Source organism: Bison bison, unplaced genomic scaffold, assembly GCF_000754665.1.
Source record: "Bison bison bison isolate TAMUID 2011002044 unplaced genomic scaffold, Bison_UMD1.0 scf7180017864180, whole genome shotgun sequence".
In the NCBI taxonomy this organism is placed as follows: domain Eukaryota; kingdom Metazoa; phylum Chordata; class Mammalia; order Artiodactyla; family Bovidae; genus Bison; species Bison bison.
The window spans coordinates 1,997,447-2,019,695 of NW_011494752.1; the positions used below are offsets into that span (position 1 = coordinate 1,997,447).

Below are 22,249 nucleotides of genomic sequence, written 5' to 3' on the forward strand. Positions count from 1 at the left end.
TTTGGAGGGACTGATGCTGAAGCTGAAACTCCAGTACTTTGGCCACCTCATGTGAAGAGTTGACTCATTGGAAAAGACTCTGATGCTGGGAGGGATTGGGGGCAGGAAGAGAAGGGGACGACAGAGGATGAGATGGCTGGATGGCATCACTGACTCGATGGACATGAGTCTGAGTGAACTCCAGGAGTTGGTGATGGACAGGGAGGCCTGGCGTGCTGAGATTCATGGGGTTGCAAAGAGTCGGACACGATTGAGCGACTGAACTGAACTGAACTGAATTCTGTGAAAAATGCCCTTGGTAATTTGATGGGGATTGTACTGAATTTGTAGGTTGCTTTGGGCAGTACAGTCATTTTCACATTGACTTCTTCCAAGCCAAGAACATGGTGTGTCTCTCCCTCTGTGTCATCTTCACTTTCATTCATCAGTCTTATTGTTTTCTGTGTACAGGCCTTTTGCCTCCTGGAGTAGGTTAATTCCTAGGATTTTATTCTTTTAGCTACAATGAAATGAGATTGTTTCCTTAATTTCTCTTTTGATCTTTCATTGTTAGTGTATGGGAATGGAAGAGATTTCTGTGTATTAATTTTGTATCATGCAACTTTACCAAGCTGCTTGATTAGCTCTAGTAGTTTTCTGGTGGTGTCTTAAGGATTTTTTATGGATAGTATCATGTCATCAACAAACAGTGACAGTTTTACTTCTTTTCCAGTTTGAATTTCTCGTATTTCTTTTTCTTCTCTGTTTGCCATGGCTAGGACTTCTAAAACTATGTTGAATGAAGGTGGTGAGAGTGCATACCAGTCAGAATGGCCATTATCAAAAAATCTACGAACATAAATGCTGAAAAGGGTTTGGAGAAAAGGGAACCCTCTCACACTGTTGGTGGGAATGTAAACTGATACAACCGTTACAGAAGACAGTATGAAGATTCCTTCAATAAGAAGGAATAAAACTACCATATGGCTCAACAATCTCACTACTGGGCAAATACCCTGAGGAAACCATAGCTGAGGAAAAAGACACATGTACCACAGTGTTCACTGAGGCACTGTTTACAATAGCTAGGACATGGAAGCAACCTAGATGTCCATTGACAAATGAACGGATAAAGAAGCTGTAGTACATATATACAATGGAATACTGTTGTTCAGTCACCAAGTCACGTCTGATTCTTCGTGACCCCATGGACTGTAGCAAGCCAGGCTTTCCTATCCCTCACCATCTCCCAGAGTTTGCCGAGGTTCATGTCCATAGAATCGGGGATGCCATCCAACTATCTCATCTTCTGTCACCCTGTTCTCCTTCTGTCTTCAATAATTCCCAGTATCAGGGTCTTTTCCAATGAGTCAGGTGTTCACATTTGGTAGCTAAAATATTGAAGCTTCAGCTTCAGCATCAGTCCTTCCAAAGAGTATTCAGGGCTGATATCCTTTAAGACTCACTGGTTTGATCTCTTTGCTTTCCAAGGGACTCTCAAGAGTTTTCTCCAGCACCAAAGTTTGAAAGCATCAATTCTTTGGAGCTCTGCCTTCTTTATTGTCCAGCTCTCATATTTGTACATGACTACTGGAAAGATCATTGCTTTGACTATATGGACCTTGGTCGACAAAGTGAAGTCTTTGCTTTTTAGAATATGTACTGCCAAAGCAAGCACTATCCATTCTTTTTTAGATTCTTTTTTCATATAGGTCATTACAGAGTATTGAGAAGAGTTCCCTGTGCTATACAGTAGGTCCTTATTAGTTATCTATTTTATATATCAGATCAGATCAGATCATAGTGGTGTGTTTATGTCAATCCCAATCTTCTAATTTATTCCTCCTCCACTTCCCCCTGGCAAACAAGTTTGTTTTCTACATCTATTATATAGGGAAAAAACCTCTGCCTTATTACTTCATAGTTGTAGCAACCATGTCAAAGTATAGTAAGAAAAATTTTATTACACAATTCCATATCACATACACAAGAAAGACAAGTATAAAAAATATATCTCAGGGAAAACCAATATTAAGAAAAACCAGAAAAATCAGAGTTGCCACAACGTGAGCTGGAAAAAAGGGGAAAAAAATAGATGTCAGTCTTGGGTATTTTATTCTAATACTCAGTGTATGAAAGTCAACTTTAACCTTTTCAATACAAATACATGAGCTGCAGTACTATTCAAGGCATGTACATTTCACTATGCTGTTCAGTCGCTCAGTTGTGTCCAATTCTTTATGATCCCATGGACTGCAACATGCCAGGTTTCTCTGTCCTTCACCATCTCCCAGAGCTTGCTCAAACTAATGTCTATTGACTCGGCAATGCCATCCAACACCACAGTTCAAAAGCATCAGTTCTTCTGTGCTCAGCAGTCCAACTCTATATCAAGCGAAACACAAACGTTTTCCCAAGGAATCCACACCAAAGACCATGTCTAACACCTGTCTGATTCACATGCAGGCTTTTCTGGGAATCTCTTGGGGGTCAAGGGTAGGATCTAGTCAGTGGTCTAGAAACTCTTATGCCTTTAATGTCTTTAAAAATTGTAGCCCATTCAGCACCATTTTGCCCAGGTTTTGTCAGATGCCATCTACTCAAAATAAGCATCAAGAGCTGCTTCACCTCCAATGTTCCAGAGTATTTAGATTTTGATGATGAACAGCATGAATACATCCATATTTAGGGACGCAACAGATGTTCTTTAATGAGATTATGAGTATGTCACCAACAATGCAACCATTAGTCAAAACAAATTTCTATTTAATTGAGCAAACAATAAACAAGAGGCGTCATCATCTCCTGGCCAGGGTATATAAAGGGCCCAGAGCAGGAGGAAGACACTCACAGCTGAGAACACTCAACTCCTCTCACCACCTCAACCCCACTCAGCCCCACACACCACCATGACCGTCTCCTGCTGCGGCCCCACCTTCTCCTCCTCCAGCTGTGGCAGAGGCTGCCTCCAGCCCTGCTGCTACCGCGACCCCTGCTGCTGCCGCCCAGTGTCCTGCCAGACCACCGTGAGCCGCCCCGTGACCTGCGTGCCCCGCTGCACGCGCCCCATCTGCGAGCCCTGCCGCCGCCCGGTCTGCTGCGACCCCTGCAGCCTGCAGGAGGGCTGCTGCCGCCCCATCACCTGCTGCCCCACGTCCTGCCAGGCCGTGGTCTGCCGCCCCTGCTGCTGGGCCACCACGTGCTGCCAGCCCATCTCTGTGCAGTCCCCGTGCTGCCGCCCCACCTGCTGCCGGCCCGCCCCCTGCCGCACCACCTGCCGCACCACCTGCCGCACCTGCTGAGCAGTGCACTGCCTGCGCAGAGCAAGCAACCAGCCGTCTGAAAAAGTTCTGCCCCCATTTCTCTACCTAACAAACCTCTTGCCCTGAGCCCTTAAGACCTCACATCAACTAGGAACTGGAGATGCAGGCTCATCTATTAAGGCTTGGGCTGTTCTCAAGTAATAGTAACAACTTCCTTCTCCCCTTCTTAGATCTTAAGTCTTGCAGCATTTTGGTTTTCTAATAAACTTCTCTTTTTTGGCCCAGCAAACTCAACTTTGGTTTTACTTATTCATTCTATTTTTTGCATTAAATGTAAGCATAACAAAAATAGACTGATTGCCTACTGTCTGCAAACCATAGACTGTATTAAAGTTGGGTTAATGTCACCCTATTCAAGGAATTTCCAGGAGATGAAACAAACTCACAGTAATTAACCAATGATTAGAATATGAAAATGTACAACACACTGTCAACAGAGAAGTTGCTATCGATTGGGGAGAACAAGAAAGATTGAAAAAGAAGCTAACATTTCATATGAGTTAAGATTTAGGTGTCCAGATCTCAGGGAAGATGGCATTTTCAATAATGCAAACAGTATTGACAAAGGTATAGAGAAGTTGTTCAGAGATGATTAGAGTGGGATATAGGTAAAGTAATAATGGAAACTCATTTTAGAAAGTTGGTGTGCTTTTAGAACTAGCCAAAGGAATATGCCATTTATTCAACAAACACAAAGAACTGTTGAAAGCCTTAGGACAGGGGAATGGATGGCAGGAGGTGGGCATAAGGATGATTTCTGTGGTAGATGTTTATAAAAACAAAGGGCCAAAGGCTAGACATAATAATGACTATACAGAAGCAATCAAGAGACCACTGCCATGGTCTAAGTGATACACAGTAAGAGTTAACTGAGATATTACCATGGAATAAAAAAGACACAAAGAATATGGCAGACATAGAAACCCAGGTGGAGAATTAACCAATCTGAATTTAGGAAACAAGAAACAACTAGGAATAAAATACTTAGAAATTGCAGATCTATGGGAAACTCTTCTGGTCAGAAGATGCTTAAAACAATTTTTAAATATTTATACTTACTTGCTGTGTGTTTAAAACCACACAGAAATGTTAGAAGAAAACAGAGAAGACAGTGAGTTTTACTAACTTTAATTGATCCTGGAAAGCAACACAGTTTAAAATAAAATGAACTGATCTAGGAATGAGGAATAGAAGTTTTATACCCATCTCTTCTGGCTGTGTACTGGCTGTGTGAATGGAGCAAGCTCTCAGCCTCTCCAAAGTGCAGTCAATCCTAAACTCCATAGCATTCTAATATCAACTGATGCTGAGAGGAAATTAGAAATAGTTCACACCACAACATTAATATTTCAATTTAGAACCTTGAGGCTGAATGTTTCCTTCTTTTTTTCTGTTTCACAACATCAATCTTTTTTCAGATTTATTTATTTTTAATTGGAGGATAATTTCTTTGCAATATTGTGTTGGTTTCTGCCATACATCAACATGAATCAGCCATAGGCCCATGTATGTCCTCTCCCTCTTTAACCTCCTTCTCACTTCCCACCCCATCCCTCCTCTCTAGACAGTCCCAGAGCACCAAGTTTGAGCTCCCTGTGACATACAGCATATTCCCACTGGCTATCTGTTTTACATATGGTAATATATATGTTTCAATGCTACTCTCTCTATTTGTCCAAACCTCTCCTTTGCCCACTGGGTCCACAAGTCTGTTCTCTGGTCTGCATCTCCATAGGAACATCCTGTTCCTATGTTCAACTCTGGCTTATTGGTACTATGCCAATTTGTGCACTAGAATAAGATATGAGGCAGCAGATTGGGTCTTCCCTTCTACATAATCCTTCAGTGCCCCAGGCATAATAGTATTCAATAAACACGTGCTATTTATAAAAAGAATGATGTCAGTTTCCAAACCTATAAAATTAAATGGTTGGACAAAATGATATATTAAGTTTTTGATCTCTAACATTCAGTGATTCCCCTAACCATCCTTTAACATCACACCTGCAGTCATGGTTACCATGATGAGGACATCTTTATTGACGCTGCCATGAATCACTCTTTACTGTAATTCTATCGCTGTACAAACCAAACCTCCACCTCATAAAAGCTAACTATGTGCTTCTACTCAGGGTTGGAAGGCAAGAACAAACCTACCACAAGTAGCAATAACGTATGCTTTTGACCACCACTTTTTTCATTTTTTCCTGTATAACTCCAAAATTCTAATGGAAAATCGCGTACTTTTGGAAACCACCAAGAATTGTTTTGACCTTTGTTTTGCTGAAATTTATCTTGATCTCTTTGCACTTGTATCTACTGAATGACACTTGATCATCCATTCCCTTCGTTGTAGTTGTTCAGTCATTAAGTAGTGTCCAACTCTAATCTACCTTATAAGACTGTGATCCAAAAAAAGTGTTCCCTAGCTTCTGCTTCTTATTTTATTGGTTCTCTTTCCTAAATTCAATCCTCATGCTCTTTGGTCTAATATCATCCTTTCATAGGAAACAAGTTGTAGTTACATAAAAAATGACATAAATTGAAAATGAATCCCACTTTTGAGAAATAAATACTGCTCAGATAATCCATAGAGAAGTGATTCTTATCCTTCAGAGAGAAATGTCAGTTACACATAAAATTTTTGTGACTTTTTTTCCTAATTAGTGGGTATGAATTTTAGTCCTTCTTTTAAATTTGTGTTATTAATATTAACAACAAAATACAGTAAATTGGGATGGAGATTTCATACTCTCCTCAGTGATAAGTGTTTCATCAAGTCTGAATGTGTGAAGTTCAAGAGAGATCATAGAAATTGGAGAGATCCAGTTTCTGGAAAGATCTATGAATTCCTATGAATGTGGAGTTTATCAGTTTCTATGTGACTGCTTGTAGAAACTATAATTTCAATTACCTAAAAAAAGTAGGAAGGCTTAGACACAGGACAATCAATGGTTAATAATTTTATTCTGGAGACTGAAGGTTTGGAAAATATGATCCCATAGTCACATTGTCTTATGAGTGACAGTGATGTAATCATAAGCATAAAACAAAGGCTGAGACTTGAAGAGAAATTACAGCATTATTTGAAAACAAAACATCAGTATTTTTACCAAAGACAAACACGTTTGGTGAGTATTAGCTGAGTAATAAGGAAAATCCATTTTGGAGATATATTTAAAATAACTCATTATTTCAACAATCAGAGGGCCCTGGAAAAGATTGTTTGAAAGAGTAATAAGATAAAAATGCTGTCCATCACAAAAACAGGAAGTGGCAAAACTCTATAAAAGGCCTGAGTGGAACAAGCAGACCAAACTCAGAAACTTCTCCAAGCATCCCAGCTCTCAGCCTAACCCCTGACACCATGGCCTGCTGTTCTACTAGCTTCTGTGGCTTTCCCATCTGTTCCACTGCTGGGACCTGTGGCTCCAGCTGCTGCCAATCAACCTGCAGTCAGACCAGCTGCTGCCAGCCAACCTGCCTCCAGACCAGTGGCTGTGAGACCGGCTGTGGCATTGGTGGCAGCATTGGCTACGGCCAGGTGGGTAGCAGCAGAGCTGTGAGCAGCCGCACCAGGTGGTGCCGCCCTGACTGCCGTGTGGAGGGCACCAGCCTGCCTCCCTGCTGTGTGGTGAGCTGCACATCCCCCTCCTGCTGCCAGCTGTACTATGCCCAGGCCTCCTGCTGCCGCCCATCCTACTGTGGACAGTCCTGCTGCCGCCCAGCCTGCTGCTGCCAGCCCACCTGCATTGAGCCCATCTGTGAGCCCACCTGCTGCCAACCCACCTGTTAAAAACCTTCTGATGGAAATCCTAAGACAATGGCACTTCAAAGTTAGCCAGTGTAGAGTCCCAACAAACTTCTAACCACTAGCACCCATAACCCAGTCTACCACCTCATGTCAAAGGCTACATAATTTTCCTAACATGGAAATTGATTTATAATAAAAACCAAAAATATTTCATAGATCTGGATATGAACAGAAGTCCTACAGTGTGAAAAGAAATGTGTAATACTTTACTATAAATATCTTCTGAAATGTTTCAACGACTCATCGGCCTTTGGATTTAATAAAATTTTTCATTCTTCAGTGATGAAGTCATTGTTGGAGCTTTCTTTTCTTTGGTATCTGTTATTGATATTGGGGTACTGGGATTTCTCAAAATGTCAATAAATGTAGTGTAGTGCTGTGGTTTTTCTTTATTATTGTGCTTTTAGCAGTGGCCTTTAAAAGGTGGTTTTCCTTGTCTATCTACAGTCAAAATATATGATTAAAAGAATACATCAGTATTTAGACACTATTCCCTGAAGTCCTCAAGTATGCCAATTAATGGGTTAGGTATCCCAGAATACCAATTTTATGTCATTTGGCTTCTTGAGGTGTCACCAAAAATATTCAGTTCATTCATATATGATTCTGTGGACAATTCTTTAAATCATCAAGGATATAAAAGCAATACATAATTGGAAAGACAGTTATTAGCATAAGGTGTGGGCTTCCCTGGTAGCTCAGCTGGTATAGAATCTGCTTGCAATGCAGAAGACCCCTGGGTCTGATTCCTGGGTCAGGAGGATCCCCTGGAGAAGGGACAGGTTATCCTCTCCAGTAATATTAAGCTTTTGTGGTGGCTCTGACAATAAAAAATCTGCCTGCATTGTGAAAGACCTGGGTTTGATCCCTGGGTTGGGAAGATCCCCTGGAGGAGGGCATGGCAACCACTCCAGTATTCTTGCCTGGAGAATCCCCATGGACACAGGAGCCTGGTGGGCTAGAGTCCACGGGGTTGCAAAGAGTTGGACATGACAGAGCAACTAAGCACAGCACAGCACAAGGTGTAAGGCATCCTGAACCCTAGTCCCCACTTTGTAACCCACAATCCATGAGCTCTTGAACAAGTCCAGGGCCCTGTTTCTAACCTGGAGAATGATACAATTGAATTTTATTTCTTGCAATGTCCCTTACTGGCATAGGATATTAGATCATTTCCTAAATAAGTGACACATTGATAATTAGTCCCTTCAGATGCCCAAAGGGGAAAAAATATTCAATGGTCAAATAGTGTTGCATGTGTTACCAACATATGGAAGGTATATACAGCACCTTAGAAAATTAAAAGGACTGAGATGTCCTATAATAAAGGAATCTCTATAACCATCACTCTGTGGTTCCCGGAGAATCCTTGAGTCATTTACTACCAACTGTTGAAGCTGAAGTTCCAATACTTTGGCCACCTGATGCGAAGAACTGACTCACTGGAAAAGACCCTGATGCAGGGAAGGATTGAAGGCAGGAGAAGAAGGGGATAACAGAGGATGAGATGGTTGGATGGAATCACCGACTTGATAGACATGAGTTTAGGCAAGCTCCAGGAGTTGATTATGGACAGGAAAGCCTGGTGTGCTGCCATCCATGGGGTCGAAAAGAGTTGGACACAACTGGGAGACTGAACTGACTAACTCTGAACATCCTGTTATCAGTTAATTCTAGTACTCCTCAAAATATTCTTTGGAAAGTGAGGAAAGGGAATTACAACTGATGTGTTTTATAATACCTACACAATTCCCTCCTGTATTGTGAAGCAGAAAATAAATGTCCATTGCAGGGCTGGGTTTATATGAACACGAAGTTGGTATCCACCATCCTCATGCTAACCTCCAAGGAGCGTTCCAGAATGAAGCAAAGATGAAATAAAAGACACTTAATGGAACTTCTGTGCTAAAGGATGAATTCTTTGGTCATAAAATCAAAGTGGTGAGTCAATAGCTGGAGGCAGAGGAGAATGGGAATGATTTGTTGCTGTTGTTGTTCAGTCACTAAGTCGTGTCTGACTCTTTGTGACCCATAAACTGAAGCAGGCCAGGCTTCTCTGTCCTTCACTATCTTCCTGAGCTTGTTCAAATTCACGTCCATTGAGTCAGTGATGCCATCCAACATTTCATCCTCTGTTGCCCCCTTCTCCTCTTGCCCTCAATCTTTCCCAGCATCAGGGTCTTTTCTAATGAGTCAGTTCTTTGCATCAGGTGGCCAAAGTATTGGGGCTTCAGCTTCAGCATCTGTCCTTCCAATGAATATTCAGGGTTGATTTCCTTTAGGATTGACTGGTTTGATATCCTTGTAGTCCATGGAACTCTCAAGAGTCTTCCCCAGCACCAAATTTTAGGAATGTTTACCTAAGGGTTATTAGATGTTCTTCTGGGGGATGAAGAAGTTTTGAAACTGGAGAGAGATGTGGTGGTTACACAACATTATGAATGCACTAAATACCACTCATTTGTACACTTTAAAACATTTCATTGTATATTATGTGAATTTCACCTCAATTAATCAAAGAGATGGGGTCTCCATTAGTGCATATTTCAAGAATTAGAAAAAGGCACCACCTTGAGGTAGACACAATGAGGAATACACATGTTGTTGAGACACAGTTCTGTGTAAAGTATCTACTTCCTCTGAGTAGGCAAAGTCCTTCATCTGGACACAACCTACACACTCAGACACAGTGGCTCCAAAATGTGGTCATCACTCTACCCACTCAAATACCACTCTCTTGTCTCCCATCAGGTTGGTAAGATTTAGGTTGGATTCACCTTTCATTTAGAAGGACCTCAGCTTCCCTGGTGGCTCAGATGGTAAAGCGTCTGCCTGTGATGCAGGAGACCCGGGCTAGATTTCTGGGTCGGGAAGATCACCTGGAGAAAGAAATGGCAATCCATTCCAGCACTCTTGCCTGGAAAATCCCATGGACGGAGGAGCATGACAGGCTACAATCCATGGGATCGCAAAGAGTCAGATACGACTGAGCGACTTCACTTTCACTTTCAGCTTCAAAGCACAAAAAAGAGCTCGTTGGCACTGAGGAGAGAAGAGAAGGGTCTTGTTTGTGTGTGTTAGTCACTTGGTCTTGTCCTACTCTTTGTGACATCATGGACTATAGTCCATCATGCTCCTCTGTCCATGGAATTCTCCAGGGAAGAATACTGGCTTCAGTAGCCATTCTGTTCTCCAGGGGATTTTCTCAACACAGGGGTCAAACCCAGGTCTACCACATTGCAAGCAGATTCTTTACTGGCTGAGCCACAAGTTGGGGATGAGACAAGGTCCTTGAAGTTTATGTGTTATCTAGTCTTGGTCACTGGAATGGGAGGCTAGAAACCCAGAATCCCAGGCAGGACTGACTGTTCATTTGCCTGGTACTTCAACCATGTCTTATGTCTGAGGAGTCTAAGAAAGGTAGATGCAACTGAATTTAAAAACTGAGTTTAAGAAATTGGAAAGAACCCCTTAAACTTTAACTAGAAAACTGGAACCCTAACATCTTAAAGAATAACAACTCAAAACTTTAATATCTGTGAACAAAGGCCAACATTGAAGCATAACAGACAAACACATTTTATGCGTAATGATCACACATTTATGATTCTGGTATTGTCTGGGCCCCATAGCTTCATTGAAGTAATCAGAACCAAAGAGGATAAGCACAGCAATAAAAAAGTGTTAATGATAAAGGACCTGGGTTTTTTTTTCCCAAAGAAGACTACAGATAGGGGTACCCAGGATAGAAAATTTACATAGGGAAGCATCACAAATGATTACAACTTCTTAGTCTATTTCTATGAAAACTAATCAGGAAGAAATGGGTTTAAGTGGTAGGAAGAAAGATTCTGATTAAACTTTATTTTCTTGATTTATTTAGAGGGGGTGAAGAAATGGTCAGATTAGTTTTCATTCTGTAGCAGAACAGTAGAATTCTCAAATTTAAGTGCCATATCTTGCAATGGTTAATCTTATGTAGCAACTTTGACAGCTAAGGAATCCCTAAATAGCTGATAAAACATTTCTGGGTATGTCTATGGTGGGTATTTCTGAAGAGATTGGCATTTGAATTGATGGATTGAGTAAAGATTGCCTATCACCAATATCAGTAGGCACTGTCCCATTTGTTGAAGGCCTGAATAGACCAAGAAGGGTACTCTCTCTTGCCTGCACACACCCATCTTCTCCAGCCCTTGGGCATGGGGCCCTGACTCTGCAGGCTTTGGACTTGAACTGGAACTTATACCATTGGCTCCCCTGGTTCTCAGGCCTTCAAGTTTGAACTGAAATTATAATACTGACTTTCCTGGGTCTTCAGCTTGTAGACAGCAGATCATAAGACTTCTCAGCTCCCAAAATTGCCTAATAAATCCCTTTCTACATATTTATATCTATCTAACCACTTTTGTTTCTCTAGTAAACACTGACTAATACATCTTACTCTTAATTCTGTAAAGGTAACTAAAGACAGAAACATGAAAATTGAGCTAAATTTTGCACTGAGAGAGATGTTGCAAATAGTGCCACAGTAGAAAAGTACAGAAATGGAAGGCTGATATGCAATGCTACTGTCTCCAGCGCCCTGCATTTCAGCTCTTCAAACATCTAAACTTTTTGCAAGGGGAGAGAAATACTTTTAGTATCAAAGATTCTGCTGAGTTAAATAGCTGGTGAGATCATAATAATGACAATTATTACAATTAGCATATTACAAACATCCAAGGTGAAAAAAACAGCTAATCAAAGAGTCTATGTTATATAGATTTGCTTAAGGAGAAAACTCCAGTACTCTTTTGCCTGGAAAATCCCATGGACGGAGGAGCCTGGCAGGCTTCAGTCCATGGGGTCTCTAAGAGTCCAACACAACTGAGTGACTTCACTTTCACTTTTCACTTTCGTGCATTGGAGAAGGAAATGGCAACCCACTCCAGTGTTCTTGCTTAGAGAATCCCAGGGACGGGGGAGCCTGGTGGGCTGCCGTCTCTGGGGTCACACAGAGTTGGACACAACTGAAGCGACTTAGCAGCAGCAGTTAGCAGCAGCAAGGAAAAAAAAGCAAAATAGTCACAAAGAAATATATCAAATTCAATGTGGGATTTGAATATACTTAATTCAGACTAAGGAAGAGTTAAGGCATAAACTCAAAGCCGTCATTCCTGGAGAGGCACAACAAACATTTATTGTTCTGGTTTAAGCCTCATAAGTCCAGATTACCTTTCGCTGTCCCTAAACAAAACCTTTATCTTTACCTTATCAATTGCCTCATTCAAATTGTACAGTTATACAAACTTTATAGCTAACTGGATTACTCTCTAACATCTGAAATAAACTACACACTGAAGCTCTAATGCATTATAGTATGCTACATACTCCAGGATTAATGTATTGAGTGTGGTTTTTCTTATGGTTACCAAAGGGGAAAGGTGGGGGAGATGTATAAATTAGGAGTTTGGGATTAACATATATACACATTACAAAATAACCAACAAGGACCTGCTGTATAGCGCAGAGAACTGCTCGATGTTTTGTAGAAGCCTGGATGGGAAGGAGTTTGTGGGAGAATGGATACATGTATATGTATGGTTGAGTCCCTTTACTGTCCGTCTGAAACTATCACACCATTGTTAAATGGCTATACTCCAATACAAAATAAAAGGTTTACTTAAAAAAACCAAGGACCTGCTGTATAGCACAGGGAACTCTGCTCAATACTCAATAATAACCTAAATGGGAAAAGAATCTTTATATATATGTATATATAGTAAGTCAACTATACTCTGATATACAACATTGTAAGTCAACTATACTCTGATACAAAATTTAAATTAAAAAAAATTTTTAAGAGTATGATTTTATGCAGTTAAGAACATTGAAATCTATAGAAAATCCTAAAATCAAAGATTCAAGTCACAAATCAAGTCAGTTAACTTTTTAGCAGTTGTTATTTCCTTGAAGTGTGCTTTTGTATAGCTAAAAAATAAAATCTCCAGAGAAGTCTCTACTGAAGAGCATTACTACTTACCCTACGGTTTCTCTTTCTTCCCTTCACCCTAAAAAATGCCTAAGAAAGTGGTCAGACTGTCACATCTTGTCACTCACTCTTTGATGTTCCCTAGGACAATGGCTTAGCTAGGAAAGAACAAATTGACTATAGTGGTAAAAAGAGTTTAGTGTGGGGACTTCCCTGGCAGTCCACTGGTTAAGACTGTGCTTCCATTACAGAAAGAATGGGTTTTATCCCTGGTTGGGGAACTAAGATCCCACTTGCTGCATGGTATGGCCAAAATATTTTTAAAAATTAGTTTAGTCTGGAAGCCCATGGTTATGGATTCAAATTTCAGATTAAGCACTTCTTAGTGTGAACTTGGACAAATTACTTACTCTGTGACTTGGTTTTATCACCTGGATGATGGGAATAGCAACGGTACCTCCACTATAGAATTGCTATGAAGAATGAATGAACTGATACATGCAGTTTCAGAACCACTTGGGCATATAATAAATGCTCCAAAAATATTATCAGTGGTAAATCATCCACATTTTCTAGTCTTAAAGACAGAATCTTTTTCTTTCTGACTAACTTCACTGTCAAGATGAAGATTGGAGGCCACTTGGCTGGGAATTAAACTGTCATATGAGACCCAAGAGCTCAATTATAAGGATCAACACTGAGTAATATTGACACTTCCTTTAAAGGTGAAGCATCACTCAATTATTCTTTGAGCAATGAGCATATTTTAACAAATATGTGGAATTATGGGTTATGTACTCAGTGAATGCTAATGACTACTTGACCATGGTGAAAAATTCTAATTGAAGACCAAATAAAACTAACTTTCAAAGCTTTCAGAGAAGAACAAATAACTCAGGGACAGGCCAATTACCATTCAGAGACAAGTTGTTTTAAAACAAACAAGGAAGGGACATTAAGAATTATGCAAATAGCAGCTGGCCGAGGCTTATAAAAGGCCCACTGTGGGAGTGTCCATCAAAACTCAAAACTTCTCTTAACAACCCTCCTCTCAACCTAACCTCTGACACCATGGCTTGCTGTTCCACCAGTTTCTGTGGATTTCCCATCTGTTCCACTGCTGGGACCTGTGGCTCCAGCTGCAGCCAGCCAACCTGCTGCCAGACCAGCTGCTGCCAGCCAACTTCCATCCAAACCAGCTGCTGCCAACCAATCTCCATCCAGACCAGCTGCTGCCAGCCAACCTGCCTCCAGACCAGCGGCTGTGAGACCGGCTGTGGCATTGGTGGCAGCATTGGCGGCAGCACTGGCTACGGCCAGGTGGGTAGCAGCGGAGCTGTGAGCAGCCGCACCAGGTGGTGCCGCCCTGACTGCCGTGTGGAGGGCACCAGCCTGCCTCCCTGCTGTGTGGTGAGCTGCACACCCCCATCCTGCTGCCAGCTGTACTATGCCCAGGCCTCCTGCTGCCGCCCATCCTACTGTGGACAGTCCTGCTGCCGCCCAGCCTGCTGCTGCCAGCCCACCTGCATTGAGCCCATCTGTGAGCCCATCTGCTGTGAGCCCACCTGCTAAAAGCCAGGTTGCTGATTTTCAACTTGAAAGTTCAACTTCCAGCTCAGTCCATGAAGTAATTATCTCTTCCACCATTCTTGAATTGTTAACAAGTTCTTGAACTTTAATCAAAATTTTATGAGGGGTTACCAAATATTTGGGCTTCATAGACTTATCTGATTCCATTCAATACTAGAAAGATGTTGATTTCTCCTCTAAGCTGACCAAAATACAAATATGACCCAATAAATGGGAAAACCAGTTTGAGTCAGGATTGACCTTCAGCAAGCCTCCTCTTCACAGCTCATTGCTGCCAAGGCTGAGGAAGAACCATCTCTCCTTCTCAGATACATTCACCTCCTAAACTCCACCATTTTGCAAATTGCACTTCTTATGAAAAGGGAATAATATACCAAGATCTAATAAAATATATACATTTGATACAGCAAACATCTCTTTTTCTTCATTGAGTGTTGCACAAAAGATTCTAATCTGACTGTGATATTCCATGCTATTCTTCTTATACCATGTTAGGAAATATGATCAAATCCAGGAGAGGTTAATCCCCATAAAAAGCACAAACTAAAAAAAATTGAGGGTTTAGCAATAGGGGGGTGATTGAATAAAGTGTTGTATGATCGTACTCTGGAATATTACATGCTACTTAAATGAATAATATGTACAATCAAGATGAAATGGATAAATTTCTAGAAGCACACAACCCACTGAAACTTAATCATGAATAAATAGAAAATCTGAACAGATGTATAATTAATAAGGAGATGGAATCAATAATAAAATTTTTCAACAAAGAAAATTCTGGTACCAGAAGTTTTCACTGGTGAATTTTATAAAACATTTAAGGAAAAATTAAGCACTTGTCGTCCTAAGATTCTTCCAAAAACTTGAAGATAAAGGAACTCTTCTGAATTCATTCTGCAAGACCAGCATTATTCTAATACCAAAGCCAGACAAAGAAAATACAAGAAAGGAAAGTTACAGACCAATATCCCTGATGAATACTGACACAAAACATCTCAATGAAATACTATCAAACAGGATTCAACAGCACATTTAAAAAGACTATACACAATGACCAAATGAGATTTTGTCCTAGGATACAAATATGGTTTAATATATGAAAATCAATCAATGTAATACATCACATAACAGAATTAAGTGAGGGAACATTTGGTTATCTCAATAGATGCAGAAAAAGTATTTGAGGTAATTCAATACCCTTTTGTAATAATAAAAAAAAAAAACACTCAACAAACTAGAACTAGAAGGAAACTGCCTCAGCACAACAAAAGCCATGCATGAGAATCCCACACGAATATCATACTTAACAGTGAAAAACTGAAACCTTTCTTCTAGATCAGGGGCAAGAGAAGGATGTCCACTTTCACTTATTCTATTTAATCATAGTACTAGAAGGCATAACCAGAGCAACTAGGCAAGAAAAAGAAATAAAAGTCATAAGATTTACAATTGTCTCTATTTGCAAATGATGTGATATTATAAACAGAAAATCTTAGATTCTACCAAAAAAATGTTACAAATTTAGTTAAGTTTTTGGATATGAAATCAATACATAAAGTTTCTTGCACTTCTATACACTAACAACATTCTGTCAGAAAGAAAAATTCAAGAAACAATCCCATTTACAATACCATCAAAGAGAATAAAATACTTATGAATAAACTTATCCAGGAGGTGAAAGGTTTGTACACTGAAAAGTGTAAGACGTGAATGAAAGGAACTAAAGAAGATACAAATAAATTAAAGGTAGTCCATGCTCATGGCTGGAAGAATTCATATTGCTTAAATGTCCATACTACCCAAAGCAATCTATAGATCAATGCAATCCTTATTAGAACGTCAATGGCATTTTCCTCAGAGATAGAACAAACTATCCTAAAATCCGTGTGGAACCACAAAAGGCCCTGAATATCCAAAGCAATCTTGAGAAAGAAGAACAAAGCTGGAGGCATCTTACTCCCTGATTTCAAACTACACTACAAAGCTAGAGTAGTCAAAACAGCATGGTACTGACACAAAAGCAGGCATAGAGACAAACATGAAACAGAACAGAGAGCCCAGAAATAACCCTCATCTATATTGTCAAAAGATTTGCAAGAGAGGTGCCAAGAACATTCAGTAGGAAAGGACAATCTTTTCCACAAATGGTGTTGGGAAAACTGGATGTCAACATGCAAAAGAATGAAGTTGGACCTTTATCTTAAAACTTCTACAAAAATTAACTCAAAATGAATCAAAGACTTAAATAAGAGTTAAAACTATAAAATTATCTAAAGAAAACACAGAGGAAAAACTTCATGATACTGCATTTGATGATTTCTTGCATATGACACCAAAAGAATAGGCAACAAAAGTTAAAAATAAACTGAACTACATCAAAATTAAAAACTTCTCTGCATCAAAGGACATGCAAAGAGTCAGACACAACTTAAGTGACTGAACAACAATAGCAATTAGCAAAATGAAAGGGCAATCTACAGAATGGGAGAAGATATTTGCAAATCATAGATTGCAGAATATAGAAAGAATCCCTACAACTCAACAAAAGGAACATCAACTCTAAAACAACAACAACAAAATTTGGGCGAAGGACATGAATCCACGTAACTCCAAAGAAGATATACAAATAGCAAAAAAAACAAAAACAAAAAAAAACACATGAAAAGATGCCCAGTATTATTGATAATCAGGAAAATGCAAACCAAAACCACAATGACATACCACCTCACATCTATTTGAATGGCTATTCTTAAAACACTCAAAAAGTATTGGCAAGACATGGAAAAACTGGAACCCTTGTACACTGCTGGTGGGAATGTAAATGATATACCCACTATGGGAAGCAAATGGCAGTTACTGGAAAAATCAAAAATAGAATTACCATATGATCTAGCAATTGTACTCCTAAGTATACACCCAAAAAAAACTGAGAGCATGGTCTTGAAGAGATATTTGTACACTCATGTTCCTGCATGATTAATTATAATAATTAAAAGATGGAAGCAGCCCAAGTGTCATTGATGGATGAATGGATAAACAAATTGTGCAATATGCATATAATGGAATCTTATTCAGCCTTAAAAAAGAAGGAAATTCTGTCACACTTTAAGGTGGCTCAATCTTGAGGACATTATGCTTAGTGAAATAAGCCAGCCACAAAAGGACAAATACTGTATGATTCAACGTAAATGAGGTACAAAGAGTGGTTAAATTCATCAAGACACAGAGTAGGATAATGACTGCCAAGAGTTTGGGGAGGGGAGAATGGGGAAGGGGTATTTAATGGATACAGAGTTTCCGTTTTGTAAGACAAAAAGAGTTCTGGAGATGGACTGCACAACAATGTGAACATGCTGAACACTAGCAGAATGAACTACTAAAATTTGTTAAGATGGTAAATTTTATGTTATGTATATTTTATTTAAAAATTTTAATAATAAATAGGTATAGTGTGTTAGTTGTTCAGCCGTATCAACTCTTTGCAACCCCATGGACTGTAGCCTGCCAGGCTCCTCTGTCCTTGGAGTTCTCCAGGCAAGATTACTGGAGTTGGTATCTTCCCAGCCCAGGGATCAAAAGCAGGTCTCTTGCATTGCATAAATAGATATAAGAGACTCCAACTCTACTAAGTTAAATGATATATATGTGCATACTCTGGTTTATGTTTGCAGAAGCAGGGAGAAATGTGACAGAGCGTGCCCTAAAACTGTTAATATTGGTTATCTCTGAAGTACTAGTTTTGGGAGGGATGTGTTATGTTTTGGGAAAAGGGAGAATAACATTAACTTTTCTTTATATGTCTGCATACTGTTTGACTTATTAAAATGTGTATTCATTACTATCTTATTATTTTTAAATTAGCAGAGTCAGAAAACAATCTACAGGAAAAGTCACGAAGGGTTTCAGTTGAGAATATGTACATTAATAACAAAAATACTAGAGAGCTGAGGATCCCGTAGCTTACACAAATGGAGCATAGATCCTGTATTCTAATTCACTAATATGGAGGAAAGAATTGAAGCTGTATTTATGTCCAATTTTTAATTTTTATATCTAAAAAAAAAAAAATGGAGCATAGAAAGGCATACTTCTTTCAGTGTTGATGACTCAGGTGATAGTTTGTGTTTTGATGACACTAATGGTAGCCATTCCAAGTCTAGACAAATTGTTTACAAAATCACGATCCTTAATTGAATGACCACTTAGGAAGGGGATGTTCAGTTTAGACAAACTCTGCCTAAAGGTTATCGAAGGACATTTATGACAAAGCAAGCCAGGGCAACGGTTAGCCAAAGTCTAATCTATCACACAGCTTCCATAATGAGCCTTGGCTTGACCCAAAGGGCAAAGAAGAAACATAATGAGATTTAATTGAACAATGACAAAAGCAGGCTATTCAAAATGCTATTTATAACCTTCTTAACAACTCAAATGTTAGCCAATCAGAGACTGACTCTGCAATGGTATCCAGGAAAAATGCTAAACGTTAGGAAAATGACATGGCTCTACAGGATATATAAAAGGACAGATGTAGAAGGTGCAGCCAAAACTCAAAAACTTCTTTTAACAACCCTCCTCTCTCAACTCCTGACACCATGGCCTGCTGTTCCACTAGCTTCTGTGGATTTCCCATCTGTTCCACTGGTGGAAACTGTGGCTCCAGCCTCTGCCAGCCAACCTGCCGCCAGACCAGCTGCTGCCAGCCAACTTCCATCCAAACCAGCTGCTGCCAACCAATCTCCATCCAGACCAGCTGCTGCCAGCCAACCTGCCTCCAGACCAGCGGCTGTGAGACCGGCTGTGGCATTGGTGGCAGCATTGGCGGCAGCATTGGCTACGGCCAGGTGGGTAGCAGCGGAGCTGTGAGCAGCCGCACCAGGTGGTGCCGCCCTGACTGCCGCGTGGAGGGCACCAGCCTGCCTCCCTGCTGTGTGGTGAGCTGCACACCCCCCTCCTGCTGCCAGCTGTACTATGCCCAGGCTTCCTGCTGCCGCCCATCCTACTGTGGACAGTCCTGCTGCCGCCCAGCGTGCTGCTGCCAGCCCACCTGCATTGAGCCCATCTGTGAGCCCAGCTGCTGTGAGCGCACCTGCTAAAAGCAAGGCTGCTGATTACTTAAGAATGAAAGGGGAAGCAGAACAAACCTGTGCTGATCTCTGAGGAACCGTTCAATTTTTCTTGGATTATAAATATCGCGAAGTTTCTAAGCTGCTCAGAAATGAAAGTCTTAGGACACTTTTGAATGTTCTGCAATAGTGCACTGAAAACGCCTCAATCACGGTGTCTGGATTTCCTGCCTTGCTTGAGCAGAGTACCAGACTCGAGTAGCTCTTCATTTCAGTGACATCTCTGATCTCTTTCCTCTCTCCTGATTCCCACATATTTTCAGACCTGCCTTCTCCTTCAATATCCCCTGTTAATTTCAAATAAAATATTTAAACTTGCAAAGCAAACTGGGTTATTTTCTTCCTTCTACCTTCAAGTTTATCCACCTTTAGCTGGAGTTCAAGAAGAGTGAATTTGACAGTAATGCTAAGGCATGAACATAAAGTCTAAGCCAGAGAGTTTAAATACAAATTACATTATACTTAAATCTATTGCTTAGCAAAATGCTCTATGCATTAAATAATCTTTGTAGTTGTTCAAATACTTACCTGATGTAATCTGTTGTGAAAAGAAAGAAAGTGAAGTCACTCAGTCGTGTCTGACTCTTTGCAACCCTATGGACTGTAGCCCACCAGAGTCCTCTATCCATGGGGATTCTCCAGGCAAGAATACTGGAGTGGGTTGCCATTTCCTTCTCCAGAGATCAAACCTGGGTCTCCCACATTGCAGGCAGACTCTTTACCCTCTGAGCCACCAAGCCCTTTTTACCTAACATTTTCAGATTGATCAAAGCTATAGACGTAATCCTATCATATTTTAATCTCCTTCTACTTAATATACTAGATGTTCTCCTTCATGCAGGCCCCATATCTAAAGAAATTGTATTACGTATTAACTAGATTTCAAAATATCAACCAGATACTATCAGATACCATCTATTTTCCAAGATCATTTATGTTCAGTTCCTATACCTTAGCCTATTCTATTCACTGATTTCCAAATTGTTCTCTAAGTTTCAAACCCAACACTAACCACCATTAACTATATTTTTATGGTGTATCTATGGTCTCGATGAGAATAGAACAAATAGCTGCCGAGATAGCCAGTGAGTTCTGCCATCACCATTCTAATGGATGTGTCAGACACTTTCATTAGAAATCTTAAACAACTATGTATTGTATACTTTGCAACCCAATCTGAAAAATGTTCTCAATAAATGCACACACATCTGGAACAAAAAATACCTCTTACCATTTAATTTTTAAGTTCTTAAGTATGTGAGCGCAATATAAAAAACACAATAGGACAAAACATAGAACACGTTGAGAACAATATTTTTGAGACAATTACAAGCTCCCAGCACTCACCTCTATCCTTCAGTTGGTGGCAGTGATAGGTCACACACAAGATTACTTATTTCAGAGAAGAATAAAGCAGATACAGTGCACCCTACAAAATGTCAGAGCTTATCGATGCTTTTTCTTAAGACTTAGTTCAACTATTAAATACAAAAAGATGTCAGCTTTTCCTGTTCTCTTTTGACAATAATAAGGACTGCTTCATGAGAGGCACTACAACTTAAAAGTTCTATTTAATCATTTATAAGTGGTATAGACACCCATGAATCATGCCTTTTACTCCACCCATTGAAAAGCAGATTCAGTAAACATTTATTAAGGTTCTACCAGAAGCAAAGCACTGTGTTGGTTATCTTTCTATATACTATATCATTTGGTTCACAAGGAAATATTTCTGGCCTGGAATACAAGTAATATTTACACATTTCAAATTGGTTGAAATCAAAGGGAAAATGATGGTTATTTATTTGAGGTCGGAATAAATGAGTTGGAAGCTTTTAATTATGTCTGACCAAAGGTACCTTTCAATTCAGTGGATGTCTTGATGTTCTAAATTCAAGAGAATTCAGTCTATATATTCAAGAGGAAAAAAAAATAGCTAAAAACAGCACAATTACTCTTATCCTTAGAGACCTGGACAGAGAAGCACATGGAATAACTACCTCTACAAAATGAGGGTGTTGACGTGCACGAAAATGGGAGGGCTCTTTGAACATGGAAAACCACAAACTTATTCCAAAGAGCAAAGGACCAATATGAGGAGTCCAAATGAAACCATAAAACGAAGTAATTTCTAAACTGCTGCCCATAATGTATCATAGGTATTTCAATGTAAGCCAATCAGAGGACCACTGAAAAACAAATTTATACAAAAACAAGGAAGATATGCTAAGAATTTTATAAATAGCTGCTGGTCCACATATATAAAAGGCCTGACACAGAAGTCACCACCCAAAATCCTCCAAGCATTGCAATTCTCAGCCCAACTCCTGACACCATGGCCTGTTGCTCCACCAGCTTCTGTGGATTTCCCACTTGCTCCACTGGTGGGACCTGTGGTGCCAACTTTTGCCAGCCAACCTGCTGCCAGACCAGCTGCTGC

The 22,249-nt window shown here is 40.1% G+C and overlaps 4 protein-coding genes across 4 annotated transcripts; all 4 read left to right on the plus strand.

The window, feature by feature from the left end:
- Window positions 1-2,847: 2,847 nt before the first annotated feature.
- LOC104990484 (keratin-associated protein 2-1-like) lies at window positions 2,848-3,535 on the plus strand. The gene has a single exon (XM_010842578.1). The coding sequence runs from the start codon at window positions 2,889-2,891 to the stop codon at window positions 3,279-3,281; it is 393 nt and encodes a 130-aa protein (XP_010840880.1). The 5' UTR covers window positions 2,848-2,888; the 3' UTR covers window positions 3,282-3,535.
- A 3,099-nt stretch (window positions 3,536-6,634) lies between these two features.
- On the plus strand, window positions 6,635-7,397 carry LOC104990483 (keratin, high-sulfur matrix protein, B2C). The gene has a single exon (XM_010842577.1). It carries the CDS (start codon window positions 6,670-6,672, stop codon window positions 7,096-7,098), a length of 429 nt encoding a protein of 142 aa, XP_010840879.1. The 5' UTR covers window positions 6,635-6,669; the 3' UTR covers window positions 7,099-7,397.
- Window positions 7,398-14,123: 6,726 nt separating this feature from the next.
- Window positions 14,124-15,091, plus strand: LOC104990485 (keratin, high-sulfur matrix protein, B2B). The gene has a single exon (XM_010842579.1). It carries the CDS (start codon window positions 14,162-14,164, stop codon window positions 14,660-14,662), a length of 501 nt encoding a protein of 166 aa, XP_010840881.1. The 5' UTR covers window positions 14,124-14,161; the 3' UTR covers window positions 14,663-15,091.
- Window positions 15,092-19,278: 4,187 nt separating this feature from the next.
- LOC104990486 (keratin, high-sulfur matrix protein, B2B-like) lies at window positions 19,279-19,779 on the plus strand. The gene has a single exon (XM_010842580.1). It carries the CDS (start codon window positions 19,279-19,281, stop codon window positions 19,777-19,779), a length of 501 nt encoding a protein of 166 aa, XP_010840882.1.
- The last annotated feature ends 2,470 nt before the right edge of the window (window positions 19,780-22,249 follow it).

Excerpts from the sequence above, each read along its gene's own strand:
- LOC104990486 (XM_010842580.1), top strand. The coding sequence starts at position 19,279 with ATGGCCTGCTGTTCCACTAGCTTCTGTGGATTTCCCATCTGTTCCACT.
- LOC104990484 (XM_010842578.1), top strand. The coding sequence starts at position 2,889 with ATGACCGTCTCCTGCTGCGGCCCCACCTTCTCCTCCTCCAGCTGTGGC.
- LOC104990485 (XM_010842579.1), top strand. The coding sequence starts at position 14,162 with ATGGCTTGCTGTTCCACCAGTTTCTGTGGATTTCCCATCTGTTCCACT.
- LOC104990483 (XM_010842577.1), top strand. The coding sequence starts at position 6,670 with ATGGCCTGCTGTTCTACTAGCTTCTGTGGCTTTCCCATCTGTTCCACT.